The 19093-nt window shown below is 43.1% G+C and overlaps 1 protein-coding gene across 3 annotated transcripts in view; it reads left to right on the forward strand.

Moving 5' to 3' along the window:
- The window catches only part of dennd6b (DENN/MADD domain containing 6B), a 131080-nt gene extending 123363 nt beyond the window's left edge, over positions 1 to 7717 (forward strand). For all 3 annotated transcript variants that reach the window (XM_068059294.1, XM_068059295.1, XM_068059296.1), the window contains 2 exons: positions 1236 to 1310; positions 7308 to 7717. In XM_068059294.1, the coding sequence (XP_067915395.1) occupies positions 1236 to 1310; positions 7308 to 7424 (192 nt within the window). In that variant the 3' untranslated portion in view covers positions 7425 to 7717. The remainder of the gene's footprint in view (positions 1 to 1235; positions 1311 to 7307) is intronic.
- The last annotated feature ends 11376 nt before the right edge of the window (positions 7718 to 19093 follow it).

Raw genomic sequence — 19093 nt, forward strand, 5'->3', positions numbered from 1 at the left:
GAAGAGGGGGTAGCAGAGGGAGAGGTAGGGAGGGGGAGCAGAGAGAGAGAGAGAGGGGGGAGCAGAGAGAGGGAGAGAGGGGGGAGCAGAGAGAGGGAGAGAGGGGGGAGCAGAGAGAGGGAGAGAGGGGGGAGCAGAGAGAGGGAGAGAGGGGGGAGCAGAGAGAGGGAGAGAGGGGGAGCAGAGAGAGGGAGAGAGGGGGAGCAGAGAGAGGGAGAGAGGGGGGAAGCAGAGAGAGAGAGGTAGGGAGGGGGGAGCAGAGAGAGGGAGAGAGGGGGGAGCAGAGAGAGGGAGAGAGGGGGGAGCAGAGAGAGGGAGAGAGGGGGGAGCAGAGAGAGGGAGAGAGGGGGGAGCAGAGAGAGGGAGAGAGGGGGAGCAGAGAGAGAGAGGTAGGGAGGGGGGAGCAGAGAGAGAGGAGGTAGGGAGGGGGAGCAGAGAGAGAGAGAGAGGGGGGAGCAGAGAGGGGGGGAGCAGAGAGGGAGAAGGGGAAGCAGAGAGAGAGAGGTAGGGAGGGGGGAGCAGAGAGAGAGAGGGAGAGAGGGGGGGAGCGGAGAGGGGGGGAGCGGAGAGGGGGGGAGCAGAGAGGGGGGAAAGGGAGGGGGAGCAGAGAGAGAGAGAGAGGGGGAGCAGAGAGAGGGAGAGAGGGGGGAGCGGAGAGGGGGAAGCAGAGAGAGAGAGAGAGGGGGGAGCAGAGAGAGAGAGAGAGGGGGGAGCAGAGAGAGAGAGAGAGGGGGGAGCAGAGAGAGAGAGAGAGGGGGGAGCAGAGAGGGAGAGAGAGGGGGGAGCAGAGAGGGAGAGGGGGAAGCAGAGAGAGAGAGAGAGAGAGGGGGGGAGCGGAGAGGGAGAGGGAGAGGGGGAAGCTGAGAGAGAGGGAATGTTTGTTACTATCCTCCTCATTGTTTACTACATTTTCGAGTTTCGTGTCATCTGCCAACTTTGAAATTATGCCCTGTGCATCCAAGTCCAGGGCATTAATATGTATTAAAATGAGCGGTGATCCAGTGAATGAGCCATTAAAACACCATTCTATACCAACAGATCTAGTGAACTGTTAATTTAAAACACCCAAACTAATCTATATAGTATGATATCAAAAACAAACACCTGCACCTCTCAGCACCTTGCAGTCCCCAGCCGCTGCAACACAAGTTTGCCTAGAGTTTGGGTGATCTAGCACAGTTAATAACTTGAACAGTGAAAATCTATTTGTTTTACACATTAGTCTTTTTTTCTAGGATCTGCTGATGTGGATTCGAGAAAAGTCTGAAGTGGAAATTGTGGATCTGGTTTTAAAGCTGCGAGAGAAAATGGTAATATTTCCTTTTGCTCTTGTACTTCTGTCTGTTAACTGGACTATGTCCATGTTTCACTGTTGTCACTGTGGCTGTAAGGAACATCATTTTTAAAAAACTTTTGTTTATTGTCTATATACATCAGGATAGATCCATTGATTAAATGTAGAATGCAATCAGAGGAACTGTGTCACGGCTGTTCCTATGCTATGTTCCCAGACCAATCAAATTTTAATCCTGACTTCGATGATGGTCTCATACTGTAGAAATCTTTCCGTTATCTCATTTCTGAGCAGTTTACTAGGCTTTATCATCGGCAATACTTTTGATGCTTTCTCTGTAGCATATTGCAGAGGTCACATTTTTTAATATCAATAATGTCAAAACCTTTTCATCGAAACACTGCTTAGTCAGTTGAATTGGAGCTAAAAAAAGCTGTCATTCTTTGTTTATCCTGTCATAGGCTTTTCCAACAATTTTGATTCAATAGAGATCCTTTTTCATAGATCAACATCATAGATCCAACTTCTCATCATATCCCTCAATCTTTCTCCCTCCAGCAAAAAATAACTGCCCACTTCACTGCTAATTTATCCCACAACTTTAGTATCCTACAGTACAGTAAGTACTATAGTTAGAGCAGAAAATAGCAAAGGGGCATTGATAGATTAAAAGAGTGGGCAAAACCAAGGCAGATGGAGTTCAATGTGGAAAAATATGAACTCATCCACTATGGACCCAAGAAAGTTAAATTACAATATTTTCTAAATGGTGAGAAAGTAGGAACTGTAGAGGAACAAAGAAGTTCAAGAGTCCCAGTACATATATCATTTAAAGCCAGTGGAAGGTACAAAAAGCAATCAAAAAGGTTAGTGGTATATATTAATGATTTGAACTTAAATGTGGGAGGCATGATTGGGAAATTTGCAGATGACACAAAAATTGGCCGTGTAGTTGATAGAAGAGGATAGCTGTAGACACCAGAATGATATCAGTGGTTGGGTTGAATGGGTGGAAAAGTGGCAAACGGAATTCAATCTGGAGAAGTGTGAGGTAATGCATTTGGGGAGGGAAAACAAAGCAAGGGAATACACAATAAGTGGGAGGATTTTGAGAGGGATAGAAGAAGTGTGGGATCTTGGAGTACATGTCCACAAGTCCCTGAAGGTGGCAGGCCAGGTAGGTAAAGTGGTGAAGAAGGCATATGGAATGCTTTCTGATATCAGTGGTTGGGTTGAATGGGTGGAAAAGTGGCAAACGGAATTCAATCTGGAGAAGTGTGAGGTAATGCATTTGGGGAGGGAAAACAAAGCAAGGGAATACACAATAAGTGGGAGGATTTTGAGAGGGATAGAAGAAGTGTGGGATCTTGGAGTACATGTCCACAAGTCCCTGAAGGTGGCAGGCCAGGTAGGTAAAGTGGTGAAGAAGGCATATGGAATGCTTTCCTTTATTGGCCGAGGCATAGAATGCAAAAGCAGGGATGTAATGCTGGAACTGTATAAAACGCTGGTTAGGCCACAACTGGAGTATTGCGTACAGTTCTGGTCACCACATTACAGGAAGGACATAATTGCTCTGGAGAGAGTACAGAGCAGATTTACAAGAATGTTGCCAGGGCTTGAAAGTTGCAGCGATGAGGAAAGATTGGATAGGCTAGGGTTATTTTCCTTAAAACAGGAGGCCGAGGGGTGACTTAATTGAGGTGTACAAAATTATGAGGGGCCTAGATACAGTAGACAGGAAGGACCTGTTTCCCCTAGCAGAGAGGACAATTACCAGGGGGCACAGATTTAAGGTGATTGGAAGAAGAATTAGAGGGAACGTGAGGAAAATCTTTCACCCAGAGGGTGGTAGGTGTCTGGAATTCACTGCCCGGATCGGTGGTGGAGGCAGAAACCCTCAACTCATTTAAAAGGTACCTGGACCTGCACCTGAAGTGCTATAACCTGCAAGGCTACAGACCAGGTGCTGGAAGGTGGGATTAGATTGGGCGGATAGTTTTTTTTTCAGCTGGTGCAGTCACGATGGGCTGAATGGCCTCCTTTCTGTGCCATAACTTTTCTATGGCTCGATGGAATGTCAACCCTCAACTCAAAGGGGTTTGGATTACAAAGGGGAGAAAGTTATGCTTCAGTTGTCCAGAGTGCTGGTCAGACCCCATCTGAAGTACTAATTTAATGCAGTGAAGTGTAAAGTGATGGATTTTGGTAGGAAGAATGAGGTGATGCAATACAAAATAAAGGATACAATTCTAAAGTGGGTGCCGGAGCAGAGGGACCTTGGGGGGTCACAAATTTGTGCACAAATCGTTGAAGGTGGTAGGGCAGGTTGATAAGACATGTGGATCCTGTGCTTTATAAATAGAGGCATACAATACAAAAGCAAGGAAGTTATGGTGAACCTTTATAAAACACTGGTTCAGCCTCAACTGGAGTATTTGTGTCCAGTGCTGGGCACCACACTTTGAAAGTATGTGAAGGTATTAGAGTGGGTGCAGAAAAGATTTACAAGAATGGCTCCAGGGATGAGGGACTTCATGAGTTACTTGGATAGATTGGAGAAGCTAGGGCTGTTCTCCTTTGAGAAGAGAAGGTTGAGAGGAGATTTGATAGAGATGTTTAATATCATGAGGGGTCTGGACAGAGTAGATAGGGAGAAACTGTTCCCATTGGCATAACAGTCAAGAACCAGAGGACACCGATTTAAGGTGATTGGCAAAAGAACCTAAGGTGACCTGAGGAAAAACAGCGAGGGGTCCTCTGAGAGTTTGGTGGACACAGATTCAATCATGGCTTTCAAAAAGAAATTGGTTATGCACTTAGAGAGAAAATTTGCAGTGCTACAGGGAAAAGGTGGGGGAGTGGAACTAGCTGAGTTGCTCTTGCAGAGAGTCGGTATGGACAGGATGGACTGAATGCCCTCTTCTGTGCTGTAACTGTTCCGATTCTAAATGTAAAGTTATCCACTTTGGTAGGAAATATAGAAAAGAAGAATATTTTTAGAAAGGTGAGAGACTAGTAAATGTTGGTATTCAGAGGGATTTGGGTGTTCTTGTACATGAATCACAGTTAGTTTACATGCAGATACAGCAAGCAATTAGGAAGGGAAAGGAGTCGCATATAAGACTAAAGACTGCTGGAATTATATAGGGCTGGGGTGAGACCACATCTCGAGTACTATGTACAGTTTTGGTCTCCTTACCTAAGGAAGGATGTAATTGCTTTAAAGGGGTTGCAACAAAGGTTCACTAGATTAATTCCTGGAATGAGGGGGCTTACCTTTAAGGAGAGATTGAGTAGGATGGGCCTATGTTCTTTGGAGTTTAGAAGAAGAAGAAGAATCTCATAGAAATGTATAAAATTGTTGGAGGGTTTGACAGGGAGCTATTTCCCCTGGCTGGAGTGTTTAGAACTAGGGGGGATGCTCTCAAAATAAGGACATTTAGACCATTTAGGAATGAAATGAGGAGAAATTTCTTCACTCAGATGGTTGTGAGTTTTTGGAATTCTCTACCGCAGAGGAGTGTGGATGCTCAGCACGAGTACATTCAAAACTGAGATCGATAGATTTTTGGGCACTAGGGGAATCAAGGAATATGGGGATAGGGCAGGAACGTGGAGTATATAGAATCATAGAAACTTACAGCGCAGGATGCCATTTGGTCCGTTGTGCCTGTGTTGGCTCTTCAAAAGAGCAGTTGTGCTTAGTCCCACTTCCCTGCTTTTTGTCCATAGCCCTGTAGGTTCCTTTTTCTCACGGATTGTCCAACTCTCTTAAAATTATTTATGGAAACAGCTTCCACCACAATTTCAGGTAAAACATTCCAGATCTCCATAATGCTCTGAGTAAAAAAAACTTCTCATTTTCCCATCTAAATCTTTTGCCAATGATTTTTAATTTATGACCTCTGGTTATTGACCCACTCGCCAGAGGGAATAGTTTTTCTCTATCTATTCTATCAAAACCTCTCATCATCTTGAAAACCTCTTAGCCTTCTCTGTTCCAAGGAGAACAGTAATGGACCCACAACTAACCTTTGGGGAACACCACTGCAAACCATCTTCCAGTCTGAAAAACATCCATCCATCACTACCTTTTGCTTCCTGTCAGTGAGCCACTTTTATATTTATACCGGCACTTCTTCTTAATTCTATGGGCTTCCATCTTCGTAATAAGCCTGCTATGTGGCACTTTGTCGAATGCCTTCTGCCAGTCCTTTTTTCTTTATTCTTTCTTGGGATGTAGGCGTTACTGGCAACGCCAGCATTTGTTGCCTATCCCTAATTGTCCTTAACAACTGAGTGGCTTGCTAGGCCATTTCAGAGGGCAGTTAAGAGTCAGCCACATTTCTGTGGGTCTGGAGTCACATGTAGGTCAGACCAGATAAGAATGGCAGATTTCCTTCCCTAAAGGACATTAGTGAACCAGATGGGTTTTTACAAGCAATTGATGATCGTTTCATGACATCATTATTGAGATTACCTTTCAATTCCAGATTTTTATTAATTGAATTTAAATTCTACCAGCTGCCATGGTGGGTTTCGAACATATGCCCCCAGGGTATTAGCCTGGGTCTCTAGATTACTAGTTCAGTGACATTAGCACTATGCCACCATGTCACCCTGCAACAAGTACTGCATTATATTGATCAACCTTCTGCTATTTGAAGAATTCAATCAAGTTATCGGACACCATTTACCTTTAACCAATCCATGCTGTCGCTCTTTGATTAACCTGTGCTTTTCCAAATGAAAGTTTATTTCGTTCCTGATAATGGTTTCCAATAACTTCCCCACCACTGATGTTAGGCTTGTAATTTCCTGGTTTATCCCTCTATCGTTTCTTGAAATAATTGCATAACATTAGCAACTCTCCAGTCCACTGGTGTTACTCTTGTATCCAGCGAGTCTGTTTTCTGTGGTTGGGGATTAAGTAACGAGTTGGTAATTTAAAATAAGAGAGTGACAAGTGAGTTGAGGAGGAATTTCTTAATGCAGAAAATTTTAAAGCATTGAGTAGTTTGCCACAGGGAATAGCTGAGACAGAAACCATTACTTCTTTTAGGAGAAGTGCAGATAAACTTTTGAAGCAAAGGAAGAGAGTCAGTGGGATTGTTTTAGATTGCTGTAACAAAGCTGCCATAAACCAAAAGGGTTAGGAACATAAGAACAGGATGAGGCCATTCAACACCTTGAGACTGTTCCACCATTTAATTACATCATGGTCATCTATCTGCATTTATTCCATAACCCTTAAACCCATGCCTGACAAAAATCTATCAATCTCTGTTTTGAAGTTTTGAGGGTGCTCCAGATTTCCATCACTCTTTTGAGTGAGGAAGTGCTTTCTGACATTACCTCTCAACAGCCTAGCTCTAATTTTAAGGTTATGCCCCCTTGTTCTGGAGTCTTCCACCAGAGGAAACATTTCTATCGTATCCAATCCTTTAATTATCTGAAACACCTCAATTAGATCACCCCTTAATCTTCCATAATCATAGAGAATACAAGTCTAGTCTATGCAACCTGTCCTCATAATTTACCGTTTAAGCCCTGGTACCATTCTTGTGAATCTGCCTTGCACCATCTCCAAGACAATTGTATCCTTCCTGAGGTATGGTGCCCAGACTGAATCCATTCCTACAGATGGGGTCTAACCAAGAGATCTGTAGAGATGGAACATAGATTCCACCCTTTTCTATTCTGGTCCTCTTGAGATAAAGATTGAATGGTCTCCTATGCTGTATACTTCGATGATTCTAAAGTGTTTTTCAGTTGTTGAGCAAAAGAGTTTGATCTTATCCTGGACCCATCCCATTCCCTGTGAAACACAACTGGATAGTATTAGAGAATATTCACAATTTCTCCTTATAAGCATTTTAGAATTTAGGTGTATAATGAATTTTATCTGCCACCACATGTGTTGAAACTCCAATGGTTTAGATCAATAATATTTTCAGAGCTCTTTCATTTCAAGTCTTTTTTAATTTAATGGGTGTGTTTTTCTGTCCAGATAAAAGCAAGGGTCCACCAGCTCCCAGTCAGGGAAGACTTGCTGGAGAAGCTGGAGTTCTACCTGGAAACAGTAATCAGCTCCCTGCCTAATGACCTACAGGTGGTGTTGCACTGACATTGATTGGAACAGCAAGTGATCTGCAGGCAGTTCAGTTTTTCAGAGGAAAGCAGCAGAGAGGTGTCACACTGGCTGCCATCTGTTTTCTGTTGTCACATTCTGAAACTTCCATTGTACAGAGTTGGATACAGTAGTAGGATTGCACCAGAGTGAAAGCTTCCATTCAGCAGCCAGAATTAATTGCAAATGATGGACTAAAATGTCTATGGTGTGGCCTAGCTTGCACATTGAGAGGACCACAACATACATATTACTGTTAGTTTATTAAAAAAAAGTGTCACATGATTAAACAGTTTTAAACCTATGGTGTTGTTTCTTTGTTTTTATTTGTTCATGGGATCTGAGTGTTGCTGGCAAGGCCAGCAATTGTTGCCCATCCCAAATTGACCAAGTGAGCTGTGTTCTTGAACTGCTGCAGCAGATGCACCCACAATGCTGTTGGGGATTTCCAGGATTTTGAGCCAGTGACAGTGAAGGAACAGCGATACAGTTCCAAGTAGATGGTGTGCTGCTTGGAGGGGAACTTGCAGGTGGTGGTGTTCTCACGCACCGCTGACAGTTTTCTTCTAGAGGTTATGGGTTTGGAAGGTGCGGTCAAAGGAGGCTTGGAAAGTTGCTGCAGTGCATTTTGTAGATGGTACACACTGCTGCCACTGTGTGCCGGTAGTGGAGGGAGTTAATGTTTAACATGGGATGCTGATCAAGTAGGCTGCTTTGTCCTGGATGGTGTCCAGCTTCTTAAATGTTGTTGGAACTGCATTCATTCAGGAGAGTGGAGAGTATTCCACCACACTCCTGACTTGTGCCTTGTAGATAGATGATGGGCAGGCTGTGGGGAGTTCAGAGGTGAGTTACGCACCACAGAATTCCTAGCCTCTCGCCTGCACTTGTAGCCACATATTTATGAGGCTAGTCCAGTTAAGTTTCTGATCAATGGTAACCCCCAGGATGTTGATGGTGGAGGATTCACTGATGGAAATGCTGTTGATGTCAAGCGGCGATGGTTAGATTCTCTCATTGGAGATGGTCATTGCCTGGTACTTGTGTGGCAGGAATTTTACATGCCACTTAATACTCGAAGCATTAATGTTCTCCAGGTCTTGCTGCATGCAGGCACAAACTGGTTCAGTGTCTGAGGAGTTGCTATATTGTAAAATCTATCTGGCAGTTTGTAAATGTGGGAATACGATTTGGAGCAAACAGCACTGTACGACCTGTAACAGGAGCTTGGTGATATAATCGAATCTGTTGGCCATGTAGGAGTACAGACCTGGATGGCGTAAGGTAAATTCTGCAGTTACTTTCTCTACATCGTGATGCAATTGTGGTAAAAATTAAATTGTTATAAAATCCATTCTCCAAGGTTGACCAGACAGTTTGCTGATTGTTTTTATTTCCTTCAAAGTGCTGGAAAAACTCAGCAGGTCTGGCAGCATCTGTAGAGAGAGAAGCAGAGTTAACATTTCAGGTCAGTGACCTTTCTGATGACCCGAAACGTTAACTCTGCTTCTCTCTCTACAGATGCTGCCAGACCTGCTGAGTTTTTCTAGCACTTTCTGTTTCTATTTCAGGTTTCCAGCATCCACAGTATTTTGCTTTTATTTTTGCTGATTGAAGGACTGGATTGTTTCTGACCTTAAGGTGTCACTGCTACTTCTCACAAAACTTGTTGAAACAAAAACTAGAAGGAAAGTTGATAGAGGTTAAAGGAACACATTAAATGAGTCGTTTGCCCAGTTCTTTTAGAGTGTGATAGTGGAAATGAAGAGATTAGAGCAACTGGATAGGAAAGCATGTTAAGAAAATAGTAGTGAAAAAGCTCGTGGGACTGAAAGGAGAAAAGGTGCTGGACCCTGATGGCATTCATCCTGGAATTCTGATGGACATTAGCAAGAGTGAATCCAACCTCTAAAATACCTTGGATTTGGAAGTTGTGCCAATGAACTGGAGGATTGCAGCACCTCTGTTTAGAAACACAGGAGATAATGTAATCAACCAACAACTCACCATCAGTAGTGGACAAGATCGAGAGGCTATAATACAAAATAAAATGAATACTTAGAAAGACATAGGTTGTTTAAGGGCAGCCAGTGTGGATTTATAAGAAAAGATAAAGTGTATAATGTAAAAATTCTTTGAGGAAGTAATGATGTCGGAAATACAGTGGATTTTGGCCATATAGATTTTCAAAAGGTGTTTGATAAAGTCTTGAAAAATTGGGTCAGTTTCCATTAGAGATTAGAGTGATTCGATACTGCTATTTAAAATTACTAAGATTAGGACAGGGTAGATGGAAACAGCTGATTTTCAGTGATTGAGAGGTCACAGATACAAGATTAAATGCATAGATATAAGAATAAATTTAAAAGATTTAGGACAGTGAGTGGGAGATGTTTTGCACAGTTTTGAGGGTCTGGAAGTCATTACCAGAGTCACTGACTGAAGCAGTGTCAATATTTAAGAATAATTTAAGAATTGGTGGTTTAAGGAAAGGCGAATAAAGGAATATGGAAACAGGGCGGGCACTTGGGATTATGACGACTGTCCTTAATTCCTGTTGTTTCCTCCCTTTGAAATGTTTTTAAACCCTGTTTGCTACCTTTCCCCTTTTAATTATGATCAATAGTACCCTATGTGGTACTTCTGTCAAAGCTTTCTTCATCCACCATATCTATCACCTCCTCAAAGGTTGTTTTCGTCCAGCACAGCCTTCCGTTCCAAAATCTATATTGGTACTTCTAATTATTTTCTTGTCATCTAGATACTTTGCCCTCCTTTACCTCAATTAACTTCTCAAAAACTTTAATTCATTATACTTCTCATTTCATTTTTAACCAAGGTGGGATTGATGAAAGGTCATTAAACTGAAACATTAACTCTATTTCTCTCTCCACAGATGCTGTCTGACCTACAGCGTATTTCCAGCATTTTCTGTTATTTAATTTTCCTAAAATCTGCCCCAATCCAATCTGCTGCCCTAGATTTTGTACTAACCTTTCCCTTTCCATGTGGTCCTTAAACTGTCATATTCTGGTCACTAAAATAAAATACAGCAGAGAAGGAAGATGTTTGGCCACATTTATTTAACTCATCTATCTGATCTATTTTAGTACTCATAATGAGATGTAGCAATTTTCTCTCCTTGCAAGCAGATCTATTGCTCTTAGAAGTGGTCCTGCTCACATTTTGGAAATGCAATTCCCTTTTCTCCATTTATTACCCCCAGGCCCACCCCACCATTCCAGTCAATAAGTGAGGAATTAAAATCTAGAACAATAATACTGAAGATTCCTTGTTCCATTTCCCTCCCACAACGTCAGGATCTGAGGTAGAACCCACTGATGTAACAACTTTTTTTTAAATGTTCGAAAGGAGAAGGATAAACCCAGTAACAACAGGCCAGTCAGCCTAAGTGGTAAAGTTTTAGACATTAACCCAGGTCAAAATTAATTGGAACTTGGGAAAAATACAGGTTAGTAAACAAAACTCAGCACAGATTTATTAAAAGCAAATTGTGTTCAACTAATTTGGTTGAGCTCTTTGAAGTAATGGAGGATCAATGAGGGTAGTGTAGTTGATGTGTGTATGGGCTTTCAAAAATGCATTTGATAAAGTACTGCATAATTGAATTGTTAGCAAAATTGTCTGAGACAGAAAGCAGAGTGCAGTGGTGAAATACTGTTTTTCAGACTGGATGGAAAGTACAGTGGAGTCCCCCAGGGGTCAGTATTCTGACCACTGCTCTTTTTGATATATTTCAAAAAGTCCTGGACATGGGTATATCAGGCACCATTTCATAGTTTTCAGATGACATGAAACTTGGAAATGAAGTAAATAATGAGGAGGATAGTAACAGACTTCAGCACATTCGCAGACTGGTGAAACGGGCAGATGCAATTTAAGGCAGAGAAGTATGAAGTGCTGCAATTTGGAAGGAATGAGGAGATGTAATATAAACTAAATGGCACAATTTTAGAGGATGCAGGAACAGCGACACCTGGACATGCATGTGCAAAAAAAAAAAGCATATGGAATCCTGGGCTTTATAGAGACATGGAGTTCAAAAGCAAGAAAATTATGCTAAATCTTTTTAATTACTGGTGTATTATGTCCAATTGGCACCACACTTCAGGATGACAAAGTCTTAGAGAGGGTGCAGAGGAGATTTACTGGAATGGTAGCAGGACTGAGGGACAGTTACGTGGAGCCACCACAATGTCAGTGCTCTCCTGGAACTAAGAACACCTCCTGTCTGCCTGCCTATCTCTCAAGGAACTGAAACCATTGAAGACATGTGAAACTCAGAGAAAAAGTTTTGCCACATGAACAAAGTTTTAAGATGATTACTGGGCCCCAATGAAACACAAGACTATAACTACAATCAGGGACTACCCCGAGCTCAAGAAACAGTAACAAGATATTGCCTCCAACTGTCCTACTTATCTCTTCTACTCTTTTCTGTCCCTATCTTGCATGTTTATATCGCATGTGCAAACTAGCGTGAATGCGTTGTATAGCCGCAGACTTGAACTGTATTAGAATTAAGTTTAAGGTTTAATAAATTTCATCTTTCTGCTTTAAACCAAGTAATTTGCTCAGTTATTTGCCTTATAATTGGAAAGTTGTGAACACGGATTCACAAAAAGGGATCTCAAAACACAATGTGTTTAAAATGAAACCCTGTTACAATAAGACCAGGTGAAGACCGCAAGAGAACTCCCCTAGACGCATTGCTCATTTGGTCATAACAGAAATTGGGTTCTAGTGTCCGGATTGTTACCTATAGACAAACGAGTTAAATTGAAGTGGGAAGCCAAATTGTTCCCAATCAAAAAGAGAAAAATGGCTGAGCAGTGTGGGATCACTGTACGTGGCAAGGCTAGGAAGTCTGAACTCCTAAGGCTAGTAGCCGGCCATTTTTCCCTTGAATCTGACGAAGCAGACCCAGACAGGGTACTGCTAGAAAAGATACAATTGGAACAAAAAGAAACTTGAATTAGAGCAGAAGGAAAGAGAGAGACAGGAAAATGAGAGAGAGAGGCAGGAGAGGGAGAATAAAGAGCCTTCCAAATGGAATGTGGAGAAACAACGACAGGAGAAGGAAAGAAAAAGAAAGGACATTCTGGAAAGAATGCGAGGAGTTACAGCAGCTTGAGTTAGCTAGGGGGGTGACAGAGTAACCCTAATGAAAGCTTGGCCATTATGGAGGATCAGAATTCAGGCTTGGGTATAGGATTGCTAAAACTCACCCAATTAGTTCCAAAGTTCAACGAGGACGATGTGGAAGTGTTTTTCGTGTCCTTTGAGAAACTGGCAAAGCAGCTAAAATGGCCAGCTGAGACCTGGTATCTTTTCCTGCAAAGCAAAATAACTGGAAAAGCCCATGAGATCTATTCCTCACTGCCAGATGAGAGTTCCATCAAAGTATGAACTGACCAAAAATGCTATCCTCGGGGCACATGAATTCGTACCCGAAGCTTATCGCCAGAAGTTTAGAACCCTCAAAAAACGAACCAATCAAACTTATCTGGAGTTTAAAAGAAGCAAGCAGCTGGCTTTTGACCAGTGGTTGAGGGCTTTAAAAATACAGCTCAGCTATGAGACTCTCAGAGAGGTAATCCTGTTTGAGAATGGGAGAAAGTTTTTAAATTCCTCTATCAAAACTCATGTCGAGGAGCAGTGGGTTCAGGGAGCCTGGCAAGTACCCGTTCGGGCCGATGAATTTTCTTGAATCCATAAGTCGGTTCCCCAGCAGAGAATCTTTCCTGATCACCTCCACAGATCCAAAAAGGACAAAGGGTGGGAAGGTGATAGAAGCCCTGAAAGAGAAATTAAAGCAGGAGACACAGGGGACCCTCCTCCAGCAAAAAAGGAAGGTGATGTGAGCAAGAGTGAGACCCAGAGACCTGTGTGCTTCCACTGTAACAAGGCAGGGCATTTAAAAGGTGACTGCTGGAAATTAAACGGGAAACCAGTAGGGGTTCTCAGGGCACACCCGCTCAGTGAAGACGAGGGCCTGATGGAAAACGTGGAATGGGCTGTGGCTTTGACTGCAGTAAGGGTGCAACCCAGGAAGCTTACTCTGTCCAGTGCAAGAAAAGTTACTCGGATTCCTGAAGGTTATCAGGGTTTTGTATCCGAAGGGAAAGTAACCCCATAATCCCTCGAGTGGGGCAAGCAAGCCCATAGTGATTCCCAGGGACACTGGGGCCACCAGATCCCTTTTACTGGGAAAAGGCCTGACATTTCCCCCAGAGAGTGCATTGAACACCAAAATGGTGGTGAATGGTATTGGAGGGCCATGTATACCTGTACCTGTACATCGGGTGCACCTGGAATGTGACCTAGCTTTGGGACCGGTGATTGCAGGGATTGTCTCTAGTTTGCCTGTGGACGAGGTTGACCCGCTCCTCGGTAATGATGTGCCAGGGGTGAAGGTGGCAGCCCCCACAGTAGTGAAAGAGAGACCGCAGGAGGTCAGAGAGACAGGGCGGTGGCAAGAGATGGTCTCCTGCAGAGTCCCTGAATGTTTAGTGAGTCAGGCCATGATCAAACCAGCTCCCCCAGAGGAGACTGCATTGGCATTGCAGGCAGATGTCCATGAGGTCTGCCTGGTCGAGACTTTCTTTGGAAAGTTATGAGACCCAGGGGATGAATTAACTGGATTTTCCCTCGGTGAGGCTCAGTAAGCCGACCCAGTATTGTGAGGGTTAGCACAGGCTGCCCAATCTGAAAGTGAAGCAGTAGAGTCCCTGACTGCTACTTTATAAAGAATGAGGTACTGATGAGGAAAAGGAGTTCTTCTCACAAACCTGAGGGCCAGGAGTGGACAGTAGTTCACCAGTTAGTGGTGCCACAGGGGTACCGGGGAGAAATATTAAGAAGGGCTCATGAGACTACAGTAGCTGTACATGCTGGTATACAAAAGCCAAAACCCGCATAAGATAGCAGTTTGACTGGCCAAAACACCACAAGGATGTGGTGGAGTACAGCAGGAGTTGCTGCATGTGCTAGGTTGAGGGGAAACCCCAACCTACAGTGAAATCTGCATCCCTAAGTCCTGTACCGGAGTTAGGAGGACCCTCCAGCAGAGGGCTGGTGAGGTATTTGGGACCCCCACTGAGAAAAAAAGGGGACAGGCAGACATGTGGCTGGCAAAAGGTTAGAAAGAGAAGGGGGAAAAGGGACCCAGAGGGCAGGTTAAAGGAAGTCCGGGAAGAAAGCGGGATGAAAACCCTTACTGCCCGGTCAACCAACCCAAATAAATGTTAAAAGGTAGATGCCACATCCTCCTATGTTAATGCAGACCCTAGAATCACCCCACCAGAGTTACGAACAGCATTTACAGGAACCTACAGAGACAGAGACCTCTAGGGGGCAACAAAACTGTGAGGGTGATGCCTCACCTAATTGAAGGGTCACTGGAAAATGCAGTTAAGTCTGCACAAATACCTGCAGGTAGGAGTGTCCCAGAGGACAAAGGACAGCGTAACAGACTCCTCCCCCACAGTCAGAGTAAAAGAGAACCGCGCCCCACCCAATCTCCTGAAGCCAAAAGTCTGCATGAATCAGGGAGTTCAGGATAGACCTGCCCCCCCCTACTAACTCTGCTGAAGGAAAAAGAAGGGGAATTAAAGAAGTCCTGACCCCCCCAGAACAGACCATTTTTAATGAGCTTCAAGAGTGGTGAATGAATGAAAATGAACGAGAGAAATGCATAATATAAAAGCAAAATACTGCGGATGCTGGAAATCTGAAACAAAAACAAGAAATGCTGGATTCACTCAGCAGGTCTGGAGAAATGCATAGTTTTCCTTCTGTACCTTACACTTCTCTCAGACTCTGTAATGAAAAGTGCCATTTTCTTCAAACCGCATTTCATTCCCGGGTGTGGAGGTGTCAGGCAAACCCCACTTGTCAAGCCTGAGGCACACATTAACGTTGCCACCTGAACATTAAAACTTTAAAAATTGCAATCTCTGACTGGAAGAACATTTGTATAAGTATGGAATGTGGAAACAAAGGGGAGCCAGTCCCTGTTTTCCAACACACACAAGTGGTCAAACCAGTTCGACTGGATGTTGAAGAGACTGTGCCATATAAGGCGCTAGTCACATGACTAACCTGTTGAGCACCCTGGGAGGATTTTGATTTGGAACTCCCGAAGGATTTGTCTGGGAGAATGCCATGTGCTCCCCTGGAACTAAGAACACCTCCTGTCTGCCTAGCTCTCAGGGAACTGAAACCATTGAAGACATGTTATTTGCCTGATAATTGGAAACTGTGAACACGGATTCACAAAAAGGGGAGCTCAAAACACAGTGTGTTTAAAATTAAACTCTGTTACAAGAAGACCAGGTGAAGACAGCAAGAGACCCCCGAGACACATTGCTCACCGAGTCATAACAGAAGCTGGGATTGTTGTCCTGAGAGCAGAAAGGGGAAATTTAATAGAAGTGTTGAAGTTATGAAGGCTTTTGATAAAGTAAATAAGGGAACATTGGTTACTGAACTTTCTGCCAATGGAAACTGTGGACATAGATTTAAGGTGATTGGCAAAAGAATTGGGATGGAGGTGCGTGAGTGTGGGGAGATTACATTTTTTATGCAGTTAGGTATGATCTGAAATGCACTGCCTCAAAGGGTGGTGGAAGCAGATTCAATTATAACTTTCAAAAGGAAATTGAATATATACTTGAAAAGAAGCATTTGTTGGGCTATGGGGAAAGAGTGGGGGAATGGGATTGCTGACACAGGCACAAAAGCCTACTTCTGCACTGTATGATTCTGCAAAATAGTTGATGCCTAACCACATTGACTCTGTGAACTTCTTTTGCATACATTAGTTTTCTCTACAGCCTGTATTTGTTGCTTCAACAATACTGACACAAATCCTGTTTTCTTACCTATTGTCACTGTGCTAACCTGAATTACAGAAGTGGACACAAGTTACAATTTAGTATATTAAAAAAAAAATGGTTTGCAAAGTTTTTTTTTAAGTGACCATTGGGTGTCGCTAAGTAAAATTGCCAAATCAGCATTCTGGGACCTTACCTCTATTTGTAGTTGCTATGCCGTGGGGAACTATAACGATTCTGCTTATTTTGGATTTACGGCTGTAGTTACCTTCCCTGTTCAATTGATGTGAGGCAGTTTCAGTCCACATTGATGCATGTGTGTAATCACTACCTTACGCTGGGTGCAGTATAACTTTAACCTGCTGCAAAGCCACATTTCAGTGCTTTTTAAAATTCATTCGTGGGATGTGGGACCTCACTGGCTACACCAGTATTTATTGCCCACCCCGAATTGCTCGAGAAGGTGGTGGTGAGCTGCCTTCTTGAACTGCTGCAGTCATGGGATGTCCAGCAATTCTGACACCAGCAATTCTGTCAGAAAGGGAGTTCCAGGATGTTGACGCAACAACAGTGAAGGAATGGCAATATAGTTCCAAGTCAGGATGGTGTGTGCTTTGAGGGAAACGTGAAGGTGGTGGTGTCCCCATGCATCTGTTGCCCTTGTCCTTCTAGGTGGTAGAGGTCACGGGTTTGAAAGGTGCCGTCAAAGGAGCCTTGGTGAGTTGCTGCAGTGCATCTTATAAATAGTACAGACCGCTGCTGCCACTGTGCTTCGGTGGTTGAAGGGAGTGAATATTGAAGGCAGTGGATGGGGTTGCCAATCAGGCGGGCTGTTTTGTCCTGGATGGTGTCGAGCTTGAGTGTTGTTGGAGCTGCACCCATCCAGGTAAGTGGAGAGTATTCTATCACACTCCTGACTTGTGCCTTGTAGATGGTGGACAGGCACAGAATTCCCAACCTCTGACCTCCTAGAGGTCTAGAGGATTGCATGGGAAGGCTGCAAACTTCCTGTTTAGAAAAACTGGACACTTCCTCCTGCACACTTGTAAATGTGAAAAGAAGCAGCTGCCTCTATCTAAATTATTCACCTATTGTACTCCAGAGCTGTAACTTTTTAGTATTTTCCTTGTTTTAAAATTAAGGAATTGTCTAGATCATGTAGCATGTTATAGGCATCCACCCAGTGACCCAGGCAGCTGTATAACTTGGGTCTGGTGCTGGTGTATTGTATTCTATGTAGACATGAGTCTGGCAGCTTGGGTTAATAGAAGTCTTTGGGTAAGGCAAAGGTGATTTGACTGATATTTTTGAAAGGCAATCAACATTGATCAAAATTTCACAGAGCAAATAGAAGACTGATGTCACAAATTAACAAGTGGGACAGTTTTGCCCCTGACTAAAAAATTAATACTTTGGAAGTGTTTTTTAATCTGTTACTTTTAAACAAAAGTAGATGTTGCAATAGAATCATTATGTACAAAGGAAGTTAAATGCATTCATTAGTGACGGAGTCAAAGGTCTACAAAACAGTCCTACAAAGCACAAGACATGAAAAAGATCAGGAAAGGGCAACAAACTCACATTTCGTCCCCAGCCCATTTATATCAGGAAGTCTGCCATTATCCTCTCCAAACCAAATATTTGAGGGACCTTTACCAATCCTGCATACCTGTCACATTCCAAAGCAATTCATACAACACCTCCAGCATAAGGAGAAATCACATAATCAGCCTGCCTATCTGGAATAGTAATGTGGTATAAAAGTCACCACAAATCTAAGGACAGGGTTTATGCAACATGATGTGACTGCTGAATGGTTTTAAATGGGCCTATCACATTCTAAAATAACAAATGCAAAATACCTACGGATGACAGAGTATTGTGATAAATTACAATACCATGTGAATAGGTATTCAAAATTAGGAAGAACAAGTGTATAGTGGATCCTTTATTACCTCTGATCTGGCATGCACTGCTTGAAAGGGTGAAAGAAGTTTTAATAGTTGCTTTCCCAGCGGAATTGAATAAATACTTGAAAAGGAAGCAGTTGCAGGGCTCTGGTGAAAGAACAGGTGGGTGGGATTAATTGGTTAGTTCTTTCAAAGAGCTAGCACAAGCATGATGGCCTGAATGGCCACCTTCTGGTTGTGTGTGATTCTATGAATTATTTTTCCTTTTGTTGGGGCATCTAAAATCACCCACACCATTTAACTTGGTAAAACATCCCAAGGCACTTCCCTAATCAGGAATTCATCTTGTAAGCAAGCCATGACTTCAGTGGAAATCCCACAGAAATCTGTCATTTTCACCCTTTCTCCAATTTCTGTTGCCTTTCCTTCGAAGTTGCACCAGGCAATCAGGAAGCACTTGTGAAAATGCGTTTCTTGAATCAAAGACAGAAATCCTAAGAAGCAGAAAAAGGATTCCAAACCTAAGTTTACAAAGAGCAACTTCCATAAGCACGACAGCAACCCAGCATTAACTGACCCAGCCTATGCAGTGTTCTTTGCAGAGATACAATTGGCACTTATTTGACTGATATTTCATAGCACAGGAGGAAAGCATTTTAGACAATAAGGCAAACTGACACCTGCACTGAAGAGCACAGGGACAAAATCTTCACATGAAAGGATCAGGAATGAATGAATGGCGAAAACCAGAGTGCTCGCTGGCCATTCCTTTGGCTTCCAGTATAGTCCCGGTAATAAAAAGGAAAGAATATTCATCAGCAAAGATGCTATTTTACAAAGCAAAGCTTTTTGGCAGTAAATTTTGAAGCAGGTCTTAGGGAAATTTTACCACCACAAA

The sequence above is a fragment of the Heterodontus francisci genome, chromosome 27 (genome assembly GCF_036365525.1).
Source record: "Heterodontus francisci isolate sHetFra1 chromosome 27, sHetFra1.hap1, whole genome shotgun sequence".
NCBI classification, from domain to species: Eukaryota; Metazoa; Chordata; class Chondrichthyes; order Heterodontiformes; family Heterodontidae; genus Heterodontus; species Heterodontus francisci.